At 37.5% G+C, this 14,141-nt stretch overlaps 1 protein-coding gene across 4 annotated transcripts in view; it reads left to right on the top strand.

The window, feature by feature from the left end:
• PTPRT (protein tyrosine phosphatase receptor type T) overlaps positions 1-14,141 on the top strand; it is a 631,119-nt gene that overhangs the window by 450,080 nt on the left and 166,898 nt on the right. For all 4 annotated transcript variants that reach the window (XM_087720360.1, XM_087720361.1, XM_014067162.2 and 1 more), the window contains exons 8-9: positions 2,850-3,146; positions 5,263-5,372. In XM_087720360.1, coding sequence (XP_087576486.1) covers positions 2,850-3,146; positions 5,263-5,372 — 407 coding nt within the window. The remainder of the gene's footprint in view (positions 1-2,849; positions 3,147-5,262; positions 5,373-14,141) is intronic.

Below are 14,141 nucleotides of genomic sequence, written 5' to 3'. Positions count from 1 at the left end.
GAATAAAACTGAAAATCTTGAACCTTATTTCAAACAAATCAGGATTTGAAATTCCTAAAGCTTGGGTGCATGGATAAACCAGTTTTATTGATTAAAGGATGATTTATTGCAGATGACAGATTTTAACATATACTACATTGGTTGAAGGCCATCTAACAATTGGATAGCAAACTTTAAAAAGATGTTAAACAACTTGGTTAATCCACTGCTATTTTCTCTTCTGTCTGATGTGACTCTAAAGTTTAAGGTTATCTATAGTACATATGGCAAGCAAATCTGAAATAGTCACCATTTCTGGTTAGCACAGAATGCAAAACAATTATTAATCCAATTTTACATTCTGATTACTAACTCAAATCTGGTAATTTGTTACTACAATAGTATTGCACTTTGTTTAATTTAGGCATAACACATTTTGCAAAACTAGTGTTACAGAATATAAACTAGTGTTTTTGACATACTCTCTGTAATAAAACAATTGTGGTTTATTCAGCAAACCATGGTATAACAAACCACAGATTAATGCAAGTCCAAAACTAATTAGAATGAAACTTTAAGGTCCTTGATGTATATCTTAAAATAAAGAATAATCTCCATATTTCTTAAAATGGTCTCACCAATACAAACTGCTTCACCTCCACGTGAGAAATAATTTTAAACGTTTTGGCTGTTGAATCATTTTTTGTTAAAAAAAATAACACATTTAAAATAAATGTGACAATATAGATTTTATTAAAATAGAAGGCATCAATAGATAGAAACAGTGCAGCATTGCTCAAAGGATCTACTCCTTATTTATGAACAAATTAGCAGAATAGTTTTTGTTTTGTTTCCTGAAGGTAGGTCAGCATACTACATCTACCTACTACTTGGTTAGGTGCCAACATTATGTTGGCTTTTATAATGGTTGCTGAATTTGAAATGCTTGGGGTAAAAGTTGGGTTATGTTTTCATTTCTGATACACCAAACAAGCTGTACCAAAACTGACTTGAACTTCCTTTATTGTATGGGTGGAACTGAGGTTACTAACCTAGGCCATTTTTTTCTGTCTTGCTAAATAGTGTACGAATACTTTGATTAACTAGTGCCATGACATCTATGGTTTTAACAGTTTACTGCACACTTTGCATCAGTGATATATGAAATGCAAATGTAAATGATAAAGACATGAATTAAAGGATGAAATGAAGGATATGAAAGTAGGTTATGTGAAATGTGGACAAAGGGAAGGATACAATAGATTAGAATGAAGGAGATCTAATCTTGTGGAATGAAATGTAGTTGAATATTTCAATGGAAATAAAAGTGTTGGTTTAATTATGAATGAAAAAGATAAAATGCATGTCAGAAAATATGAACAGGTAGCATCATAGGTTGTTGTGGATGGACATTAATCTATAGGTTAGTGATAGTGCTGATTTTCAATTATTAATATGATCTGCGGAAACAATCTGCTAAGTGGCATTTAGGGATCACTGAAAAAGAGACCCTTTTAAAAAAAAGGATCATTAGGTCATTTGAAGCTCTAGGCATTAATGGAAATAATAAATACTGAGCATTTGAATAGAATGTTTATTTATTTTGAAAAGCTGTATTTATTAAGAAAAGCTGTATTTCTTTTTAAAAAGGAACTGGGTGAATGAAGAAGCATGATGTTTCTTTAGTGAAGGATGCAAAAGTGGCAAAAGATTATGAGAGTAGAACAGGCTGCTTTTTGGTAATATGAAGGGATGGAGGGGGGAGAGAAACAGCAACAAACAACATAAAATTGATGTCCACCAATTAATGCATTTTTTTCCCTAATGCAGAAGTTCATTTCATAAACAGCTTTGTATATAGGAAGTTCTGTAGATGTTGGGTTTTTTCTACATGTGAGATGTAGCTCAATAATGTTTAGGTTACTCTTAATGTGTTATGGTGATACCTTTCTCTTAGTTCCCTCAGGGAAGGGTCATGTAGATCAAAACATGAAATTATCGGGTTGAATTTTGCACAACAGTTGCATGTAACCAATTCAATCAGTTTTTTTTTTTTTTTAAAGATGTTATATTTAAGACATGGCCACTAGTGCTTTACGTATAAGAAATGCATTGTTTTAACCTTATAAGCCTCCCAGTATGTATTATGTGGGATGAGTGGCTATATCAATCATATAAATAAATGTATGAATTTATAAACCAAAGTAGCTAATTTATAAAACAATCACAAACATAAATACTACATTTAGTAACCTCAACTGACACCCAATCGAATGGGAACAAATTAAATATCAAATACAGCAAATATCTTTCTCATGGTTTGCAAAAACTCATCAAAATGAGTACCAGCCAAACTCTGGGGGTTGGGGAAGCTATTCATAAGAACAGGAAGTATAGTGAAGAAAATTTCCTTTGTCCTCCCGAGCTTCTAAGATGGAGGTACCTTAATTATCCTTTTGCACAATGAAAATATAATAAAATTCTGTTTGAAGTAGAAGTTACTTAAGATCCAAAGCATAAAAAGCTGAAAAACCAGCATTTTGAATTGTTCTCAGAAATCTATCAGCAGCCAATGCAATGCTTGCTAATTTGTTGTTATAAGGCCACATTAGTTCTTAAACATCAGCAAATGGACTCTAACATTCTATATCAAATGCAGTTTCTTGGCAATCTTCAAAGCAGCCCTGTGCAAAGTACTTTGCAATGTTATAGCTTTGAAGTGTTAAGGGTATCAGTTGTTATTATCAAAGACACTTGTTCCAGATAAGATATATGAAGCTGGCCAGTTTCTCTGTCCAGTGTTCACATCCAAATCCACCAGATGCTTTCATTTTTCATCAGCTAAAGCATTACATATTTTTTCTCCACAGATCCAGTCCATGGTCCTCAGAATGTAGAGGTTGTAGACATCCGATCACGTCAGTTGACTTTGCAGTGGGAGCCTTTTGGTTATGTTGTGACTCGTTGCCACAGCTATAACTTGACGGTTCATTACCAGTATATATTCAACCAGCAGAAATATGAAGCAGAGGAACTAATTCAAACATCGTCACATTACACGTTGCGAGGATTACGACCCTTCATGACCATCCGATTGAGGTTGGCGCTTTCAAATCCAGAGGGCAAGATGGAGAGTGAGGAATTGGTGGTGCAAACAGAAGAGGACGGTAAGAAATAAAGTTCTTACTATTTAAATTGTTTGGGGGAAGAAAGGAAATTTAAAAAACTGCTTAAAGTAAGATTTTACTGGTAGATAAAAAATTCAACCAATATGTTTCACAGCTCATTCCAACAGTAGATTATAATTTAATATTGGTAAAATAAACCTCTGAAAATTGTTGCAGGCTAAAATTGTAGCTAATACTAAACTTAATGAAACTTCCCATTTTGCTTCCTGGAGGATTTGTTCTGATTACATCTTAACAAAATCAATAACTATATGTTTTGGGAGATTCTGGTTGTCTTCTCTAAATATGTGTCAAAAGTTTTCAGGTGAGTATGCTTAAAGGGTGCTTAAGAATTAATTTATGTTCAAGGGCCTGTCAAAGTTGATGATTACTGAATTTTTAAAAAAGAGATTTCAGATTAATAGATAATGTGCTAAACAGGCATCTGAATAGCAGTAGTTAATCCTTACTGCTATTTACTGGTTATTTATTTAATAGGCCATTCTTCCAGGAGGGTAAGGGTTCAAGAGAAGGAAAAGAATTAAAGATCTATATGTTGATTAAATATATTTATTTATATTTCATATTTCTAAACTGCCCATCTCTCTCAGAGAGGAGCTATATCTTTATTGAAGTGAGCAACTGTTCTGTCCTGTGATTATAATGAATATGCTGACACAGGCTTGGCTGTCTGCCACGACTAATGACGGAGATAAAGCTACTCCTTGGCTAGGAGCCTAGAACGCTATCATCAAGAAACCAAGATTAGACTTACGGAATGCTTTCTCAATGGCTAGTAAAGTGGACTGTTGCTTCCTACAAAGATTCCCTCCCATCGCTCCACCTATAAACTCTTTGGGACAGGTCACAACAGTAGCCACCTGTCCCTATTTCCTTCTATGATGTCTTCTCCACAATTGCTCCCTTCTCTTCTCAGCTCTATGCACATGCATATCAGGGACAACCTCCCTCTGTTCTACCTCACTGCTCCCTGACTCAAATGCCACCTGGTGGCCAACAGGCCTCTCTAGTCCCTGCTCTGACTCCAAACACCCTCCAGAATCTTCTTCATCCTCCAGAGCAGTCCCATAATGTTCATCGCTGTCAGAATCCACCAACAGCTCAGCCAGCAGCTGCTGGGCCACAACAGTAAACTAGTTCAAGGGACCCCGACCCTGGGCTGTGTATGTTAGCAGTGGGCACACGTGTGATTGTGCAAAATTCCATTTGTGCAAGTGGCAGACATGCGTGCCTGCAGTATCAGAGGTGGGTTCCTACAAGTTCAGACTGGTTCAGCCAAGTAGGTAGTAACTCAGCCTGCCACGCCCCCGAACTGGTTCTATCTTGTTATTTTTCTTCTGCACAAGGGCAGAAGCCTTTTTTTACTATTGTGCATACACCCATAGCACGCATCAAGCGTGTGCACCCAAAGTGCATCCCTGAGTGAACCGGCATTAGCAGAAGCCAGAAGTCACCCCTGTTCTGCATATGCAAATGGAGCTGTGCGTGAAAGTGCATTTGTCCATTGTTTCTGAGAAACCATCCCCTCTCTGCCCTGCCACCGCCACCGCCACCGATCCACAAAACTGTAAAGGTTGGGGATCACTGACCTAGTTAATAGAATGCAAACAAAATCAAGTACTTCAGTTTTATTTTAACATGTCACTATCGAACATCCTTGCTTAATGAACACTTATTCAGTAACCATTCAAACTTGTAATGGTGCTGAATGAATAGTAGTTACAATGAATCCTCACACTTATTTCAATTTCAGTGTCCCTCGGGTTACATGATTGTCATTTACAATCTTCTTTTCTACTTGTCTACAAGTAGTCAATGGGCAATCTAGCAGAAGGTTACAAATTAATGGTCAGGTGATGCAGTCACGTGATATTGTACTTTATGATTGTGTCACTTAGCATTGGAAATTCGGGTCTCAATTACTATTATTAAGGGAGGACAATTCACTTGTATTATTGTGGCAGAGAAATTTGTACTTGGTTTGAGAAAAAATGCATAATATTTTGTCAGAAATTGGAGTGAACATTATGATGTTAGCTTAGAGAGGGGAAAAAAAGAAATATTATGATTTACAAAGTTTTCATTTTATTTTTAGTTCCTGGAACTGTTCCCCTTGAATCTATTCAGGGAGGACCCTTTGAGGAGAAGATCTATGTTCAGTGGAAGCCACCAAATGAAACCAATGGAATAATTACCCTCTATGAGGTAAGATAGGATGGATGTCTCAAGCTGTACTTCTTCTATCCCTTCTATCCAGTAGTGGGATTCAAATTTTTTTACTATCAGTTCTGTAGGCGTGGTTTGGTGATCTGGTGTGGCTTGGTGGGCATGGCTTGGTGGGCATTGCTTGGTGGCTGTGGCAGGGGAAGGATACTGTAAAATCTCCATTCCCACTTCACTCCAGGGGAAGGTTACTGCAAAATCCCCATTTCCTCCTGATAAACTGGGACTCAGGAGGTAGAGCTTAGATGGGGAGAGGCCTGTCAGAGGTGGTATTTATTAGTTTCTGAACTACTAAAAATTTCCACTACCAGTTCTCCAGAACTGGTCAGAACCTGCTGAATACAACCTCTGCTTCTATCCCTATGATCAATTTTATAGTTTGTTTTTGAGTGTTAATTATTATGGCATGTTGTCACTGGGCTAAAAGGATTGGAGTGTTTGAGTGGACAGTTCTGCATTGGTTTCACCTGTGAGGAATATTGTAGTGTAAGGATTTGTAATACTGGTGTCTTACAACTCGTTAACTCAAATACCCTGATGCTTGTACCAAATAAAATGCATGCTCTTTACCTTTGCTTGTAATTGATGGCATAGTAGTAGATATATAAATAAATCCTAGTTATGAAATGAGAATGATTTATAGTGATATGTCAATGCAAACATACTACAGAAGAGCTGAGATAAAATTGATGTCACAAATCTTAAGAGCAAATATATTCTCATCCTGGTATGTCTTCACCAATTTGAGATTGAAGTGCAATTACTGCATACATGATGAAGTCCACTGCAAATCTGCATATAGTCTTCACTTTGCCTGAATTCAGATGTGATTCAGTCCTATTGATCAGATATAGCCGGGGTTGTGGTTTTTTTTTTTTTTTTTTTCATTGTAGTAGGAATTCTGGTGAGTGGAGGATAGGCATTACATATCCTGTGTATGTTGGGATGCATTCTTTCAGGAAATTTATAGTCCCAAGTTCTTAAAATGCTATGATTTAGCATTATGAGAATAAAATAGTATTTATTTGGATTTATGTCATCTCTCTTTGTCTTTCTCTGTGGAATGTAGCCATGTAGAAATAAAAAACTTCCATATTAGTTTTATTGCCACAATTAATTGCAATTATTGATTTTAATCAGGAAGCCAAAATGAAGACTAGAATCTCTTGCTTGTTACACCTGGTTTAATTCCTATATTCTGGCAAGAAGAGATGACATGTGAATAGTAAAATTCCACCTTATTTCCTACCTGCAGTTTTCTTTAAAGGTTCAGTTGTTACACCAAGTGAAAGACGTTTGAAAATGGAATATGATCTTGTGTATTGTGTTGATTTTTAGTCTCTCATATGGCTACAGTAGTTCTATTGAAATGCATCTGCTATAAAAGCAGATGGCAGAAGGTTGGGGGTTTGCAGCAAGGTTAATGTGCTGAGCCTTTCACATCTGGAAACATGATTTTCCAAAGTGGTTTGGGTCAAAGGAAGAAACTGAGTTGAATGCTTTCAGCTGAGTCTCGGTGGATCTTTGTGCATGTCACTGAAAAGCTTCCACTGTTTGTTGCAACTAGCAATCTGTGCAGCAGACATTCTCCATTGTGTATTTTATACTGTAGACCAGAGTATTTTGGATTACAAGATGAGAAATGCAGCATATCTATTTTAAAGTTAAATTCAGACAGCATCATTGCCACTAGGATAACAGTTCTTAAATAGCAAGTTACATCTCTACAAAAGATGTTCAATTAAAAGCAAAAGAAAAAAAACCCTCTATGAACTAAATACTTTAATGTAATTAAAGTATTTACAATGTGAATTTGGATAATCTGGTGTTATAAAAATTACCAGGAGAAATTATAATACAGGTAGTCCTTGATTTATGAACACAATTTCACCCAACATTTCTGTTGTTAAATGAGACATTTGTTAAGTAAATTTTGCCCCACTTTACAATCTTTCTTGCCACAGTTGTTAAATCACTGCAGTTGTTAAGTTAGTGACACAGTTTTTAGGTGAATCTGGCTTCTCCATTAACTTTGCTTGTCAGAAGATCACAAAAAGGTGATCACATGACCCCAAGACACTGCAACTGTCGTAAATATGAGTCAGCTACCAAGAGTCTGAATTTTGATCAGGTGATCATGGGGATGTTGCAACGGTCAAAAATGTGAAAAATGGTCATAAGTCATTTTTTTCAGTGCTGTTATAACTTTGAACAGACACTAAAGAAGTTGAAGTTTATGTGTACAGGCTTTTCTACTTTTTGAAAAAAATACTTCTGTATTCTTGCCAAGAAAACTAATGAACATGTTTATAAAGTTGAGCTAGGGAAAAAAAACGAGACTTGACTTTTCTTTAGATATTTATGTATGGCAGCAAAATAAACTTGGCTGTCTATAACAGCATTTACAAAATGGATGAGAACCCCATGGGGAATGCCAAGGAGGACTTCTAGAGCTTGCAGTACTGCTGGAGGTGTTAGGTAGTGATGAAAGACATCTCCTTTTCTGTCGGCAAAAGAATTTATGTTGGATGTAATCTATTGGGTGGCAAGCAGGGATAGCTTAGATAAAGTGCTATGTTTTGCAGAGAATTCTGGGAGTCAAACTGACACAGAAATATTTCTAAAAATATACTAGTTCTTGTCTGCTTAGGGGAGCCCTGATAGCAGTTTTCCAATACTGTCACAGGGAAGTGAGGAACAATTTATTCTCCATAGCACTTGAGGGCAGGATAAGAAGCAATGGGTAGAAGCGTGTCAGAGAAGATCCGACTTGGAAATAAGGAGGAATTGCTTGATGCTGAGAATGATTAATCAGTGGAACAGCTTGCCTCTCAGAATTGTACGTGCTCCATTGCTGGGGGTTTTCAAGAAAAGATTGGACAACCATTTGTCTGGGATGATATAAGGACTCCTGCCTTGGGCAGGAGATTGGACAAGAAGACCTCTAGGGTCCTTCCAGCCCTATGATTCTAAGTGGAAACACTTCTGATGAAATATTGATCCTCATTGCACATCTTTGTAATAGGAGACAACACAGTGTCTGATACTGCAAAATCCAAGAAAGAATCTACAACTGTACACTTTAATTGTTTCTTGTGCATTAGACTCTAAAAAAGCAAGATTCCCAGCATATGAAGAAAGCCCTGCTATACATTTATAAATGTTCTTTTCCTGGTAAACTAGATTGAACTCACAATCCCAACTTCATTTCTTTGTTATATATGTTGTACTGTATGTTCTATGAGAAAGACTATGGAGAATTTAGGTTACTCACATAAGCATTTTAATATATGCAAAAATGCTAAATCCTTATCAGAGTTACTTGTGGATGCATTGTATATATGGAAACCGAAAGGAATGCCTTGGGATGTAAAAAAAAAAAAGTCATGATGACAGCCATAATAATGCAATAGGTACCCATCCTCTTTTGTACAACAAAATCACACACAGAAAAATATATCTTCATGTTTTAGCTTCCACTAACTTTTTTGATTAATTTTGCAAACTTCCCTGATCCAAGTTATCCATATCAGAATTGCAAGTAATAGGATCTGTATTTGGTCTTTCCATAATGGAAGCATCTTGGCTTCTCCACCTGTGAAATGCCAGATTTCCCATGTTGTTCCCTTTTAATGAAGATAACACATCCTAGAAAAACGCAACATAGAAACCTCAGTAGAAGCTAAGACAGAAAGCATACTGAGTGAAAATTAATGTTTGACTCTTTTAGACCGGTGTGTATAATTGTTTGCTTCCTATCTTAACATAACTTATTGGTATTAGTTCTTAATTGTCTACATGGCTTACCATTCCAATGTCTGTTGAACAGGGACGTGCAGTCAGGGGAGGCAGGGGAGGCAGAGCCTCACCACTGTCATCATGAAAAGAAAAAAAATGTAAAAGGAAAAAGGCTAAGCTAGTTGCTGCCAGAATCACCATGGATGACTCTGCTTAGTGCTTAACTGTTTAAAAAAGCCTCTAAAAAAGTACCCTCTACAGGAGGCAGCAGGAGAACGAGGTGCCTCATCTAGTCTGACTTTATGATCACTCGAGCAGAGCTAAGCAAGGGTTAAAAGCCAAAAAATTCCTGACGTAGATGAGGCACATCGTGCCTCCTGTAGAGGAATTTTTTTAGAGGCTTTTTAGAGGCTCTGGCAGCAACTAGCTCAGCCTGGCCTCAGCTCATGCCTTTTTCCTTTTACATTTTTTTTTCTTTTCATGATGGCAGGCAAGAGCAGAATTGAAATCCTCTCTGAAACAGCTGGAAAAGGTAGGTGTGGGTCGGAGGGAGGGAGAGGAATTCAAAAAGTTTGCATGCAGAGTCACGTTGCCTTTTCAAACAAACAAACAAACACACACACACACACACATACACACACACATACACACACAGTTGGATAAAAATATATAAGCCCAACTTCACTGATTACACGTTTGAAAAGGCAACGTGGCTCCACCTGCAATCAAAGGCTCGGATAGGAAGGGGAATAGGGGGGGTATGGGAGAGGAGCTGCTTTCAAGCGATTGGAAAATATATACAATCCAACTTCTGTGTTTGTGTTTGTTTCAGAGTGAGTGAGTCAGAGAGGGATCCAACTTCTCTGTGTGCATGTGTCTGTTTGAGAGAGGGGGAAGGGAGGGAGAGGGGGAGGAAGGAGGAGGAGGGAGAAGAAAAAGAATGAAGTAAAACTTTTTCGCAAAGGAGACAAACAAATGCTGTCACTTTAAATTGGAACTGAGCATGCCTGGCTGTGGAATTCTGGGAGTTGAAGTCTACAAGTCTAAAAAAAATTGAAACTCCTGTGTCAGTGCCTCACCAGCCATAAACCTCACCGCACGTCATTGCTGTTGAAACTCCTCTTCTCATAAGTTCCTAGCCACATCCTCAAACCAATATTGAAAGTGTCTCCATGCTGAGGTGTGGGCCTCTCACTGATGGCCACATGGCTCAGAATTTTCTCTCCAGTGACCTATGCCTTTTCCTACTGCCCTTCAGGAGCCAGGCAAACATGTTGTTATTCTCTGAGGTCATTTAATGAATGATTTCTTTGCAATGGATTTTCAAAATCTAATATATTTCTGTTATCTTTGTTTGTACTGTTTGGTTTGCTTGAGATATTTTTAAATTGAAATTTGAGAATGTTATATGCCAGCCTATGAAAGCCTGTCTTGAAGGGCAGCATATACATTTTTTTTAAATTAAAAATAAATAATTCACATCCTCTCAAGGTTATATTCAGTCCCAGATAGAGTCTAATTATAATGTCCATTCTTACAGTCACTAGTAAATTGAACTTTCATGACCAGTAAATCCAATTTACAAAAATTGAAGTACAAGTGTTTGTCTAGCCAGCTGACCCCTCAGGGAATCATACAGCTGAATATGGTGCTTTTTATACCACTGAGGCAGAATAAAATGGATGAATTGTTCACATAATTTAATATATGTAACATAATTCATATATCCCATAATTTTTAGAAGGGACATTCGAATATCTAAAATTATATTGACTACATGCGTGTTAAAAGATTTTTCAAAATTATGTGGATGACCTTAATATTTTTCTATGTGCTTCATGTTTGAAATTTATCTTATACAGCAGATGTGGGTTCCAAGTAATAGACAAAACCCCTCAGCATTCTCAGGGCCACTTTTAGAATGTAGACATCAATATTTATTTATATGACTGAAGGTTCTCCCCACTCCAATTCCAAACAATCAGTCAATGGGTAGGTGTTTTCCATGCAGACTGCATTAATACTTCTAAAATCAATGCATAATCTCATCAACCCATCTTTCTTTTCTTTGGTATTTTTTTTACTACAACCCCAACTACCTCTAATCCCCACCCACACCTTCCTATCCCTCAACTCCTGTGTGGCCTCACTGAAGCTCCACAATGGCATCAGCCAGGCCAGCTTCAGGGTTGACAGTAATTTTACGGCCCACAAGCCACATCTATCCCTTTGACTGCCCCTGTCCGACTGTGGTGGTGGAAGGGGGGGAATGTCAGGGAAGAGTGGTGGTGGCTGTCCACAGCAGTGCCAGTTTCTAATGTGTCCCTTGAGAAAATTAATTTCTCATTAATTGCCCATAATTAATTCATTTTAAAATTTTGCATCTCCTTCCTCCCTTCCCCTCTCTTTCTTGCAATTCATTCAATTCATAAAGAAGGGGATGACAAAGTCATGTTCATGAAGGCATTAACACACACAGATTGCTATGTATGTACGTATATATGTGTGTGTGTACGTACGTATGTACGTACGTATGTACGTACGTATGTATGTATGTAGATGGATAAGTATTAGTCAAGTGGTAGATGATGTGACAGAAAAGGATGTTGATAAGACATAGGTTACTAGTAACAAAAGAAACCAACATAAAACATTTTAAAAGTAGTTAAAGAAACAAGCTGACAAGTGACAGATATAAAATAAAGATACTCAATTTAATTATATAGTTTTATCATGGAGAGTGTAAGATTTAAAATGAAAATAACTGAACAGCTGAGATAGGAATGGATCGTCAGTCTGATCTTTAAATTATTTCCAATATTAAACACCGGATGGATTTGGATTAGTTTGTTTTGAATCATGCCAATATTACACAACAAACACAAGAACTAATTAGTAGTATATTTGAGTAGATATTTATATGTTTATATTGAGGCTGCTTTTATTGCCCAAAGCAGGATAAATTTCGTACTCATGCCTGTTCTGCATTTTGCAAACACAATCCATTTGTGTGTGAATCCTTGGCAGAAGGAAGGAGAAACTTTTTCTCTTAAACAGAGAAAGTCTGATGATGCAGAGTCTCACAGACTTTATTTAAATAACTCTAGGAAAGATGAGAAGCAGACAGGACAGCTGTGAGGATCTTTCATCATTTGTCCCTGTGGTAAAAACAGCTCATATAATAAAGAGATGGTGCAGCCTCCAACTCGCCAGTTGTGGGCTTTTTTATTATCTTCATCAAAGTTAAAAATCTCTTTATTTGTCGTAATTCCACAGATCAAGTACAGTGAAATATTCCAGGAACTAAGAGACCCAGTTTGTTATGGTGGTTAAAATATTATCCTGGAAATGAATACATTGTTAGTTCTAGTCCTGTATGGGCAGAAAGCCAGCTGGGTGACATGGGACCAGGTCCTCTGTAAGCTTTAGGAAATAGGCAATGAGAAACCACTTCCAAATCTCACTTCAGGAACTGGTCAACATTGGAGATAACATTGATTTAAAGGGACTCCCCAAAAAGTTCTAATGATGTTTTTAATTTAGCATGTAAATACCTCATCTGGAACTCTTGGGGTAATATCTGATACATATTAGCTAGAAAGAATCTCCATTTTCTAGGTGCTGAATTGCTCTTTGGGCTAGATGGTTTATGTTTAATTTCTTTTTCATGTGCGTTAGTGACTTTTCTTCTTTATGCAGAAGAATGGATTCTTAAGGGTTTATAATCATCCTACTTTCAACACAAATGTTGGAGAGTCTAAATCCATGATGGCGAATCTATGGCACACGTGTCCCAGGTGGCACACGGAACCATGTTTTCTGACATGCCAGCCATCAGCACATGCACCGGTCAGCTGATTTTTGGCCTTCTGGAGGAAAGCCTCTGGAGGCTGGGAGGGAAAAAAGCAGGCAAAACAGGCCAACCAGAAGTTCATTTCTGAATGACAGTCCCAATGGGCTAACCGGAAGTTCAGAAATGATTTGTTTCCAACTTCTGGAGGGCTGGAGGAGGCCATTTTTACCCTCCCCAGGCTTTAGGAAAGCATCTGAAGCAGTGGTTGGTTTCAAAAAAAATTAGAACCTCTTCTGTAGGTGTGGCCTGCTTTGTGGGAGTGGCTTGCTAGCCATGTGACCGAGTGGAAGTGGCTTGGTAGTCATGTGACTGGATGGGTGTGGCCAACTTGTAAAATGTGGTGAAACTCACTTAACGACACTCTTGCTTAGCAACCAAAATGTTGGCTCAGAAACTCTGGCATTTGAAGCACACGAGTCTTAAAGCTGTCAAGTTACAAGAACCTTGCACCCCTAACCCTTCAGAAAAAAAAACCCTAGAGGTGTTCAAACTTGACATCTTTAAGACTTGTGGACTTCAACTCCCAGAATTCCTCCTCTTGTTCTTCATTGATGATGTCCAGATGGGCAGGGGGAGGGAGCTGGAACTGGTTCTAAACGGCACTGTAGATTTGTGGAACCTCTTCTATAGAAGAGGTTAGAACTAGCAGGAAACCATCCTTGCTCTGAAGCCTGAAGAGGGGTCATACGCACATGTGCGGTGGGTGGGTTGTGCGCGCATGCACAGATAGGAAGGGAGGATTGAATTGGTGTGGGCACATGTGCGCACATGATACCGTGTGAGCACACAATTGTGGCATGACATAAGAAAAAGGTTCGCCATCACTGGTCTAAACAATACTATTCTAAAATGTGAATGAAATATTTTTTATTTTAAAACCAGATATTTATAATCATGATACTGTTTCCTCAGTTCTTTCCTCATTTTTCCTGTAAATTTGAATGAAGCATTGCATTTAAAAGAAAATGACAATTCACTTCAGGCATTCAGCAATTAATGTAATTAATTGTGCTTGAGAAAAAAATGACAGTACTATTAAGATTATATTTTAATAGCTATTTGAAATAATGTATTTTTATAATGAAAATTGAAGAGTTCGCTATGTCAGGAACACATTCCCTTCGAATGGGATTACACGCCATAGGAGGTTTATTGTAGAA

Source organism: Thamnophis sirtalis, unplaced genomic scaffold (assembly GCF_051295495.1).
Source record: "Thamnophis sirtalis isolate CommonGarterSnake01/CBP01778 unplaced genomic scaffold, rThaSir2_p1.2 scaffold_7, whole genome shotgun sequence".
In the NCBI taxonomy this organism is placed as follows: Eukaryota; Metazoa; Chordata; class Lepidosauria; order Squamata; family Natricidae; genus Thamnophis; species Thamnophis sirtalis.
The sequence above is the reverse complement of the archived record's forward strand: the minus strand, read 5'-3'. Positions and strand labels throughout refer to the sequence as shown.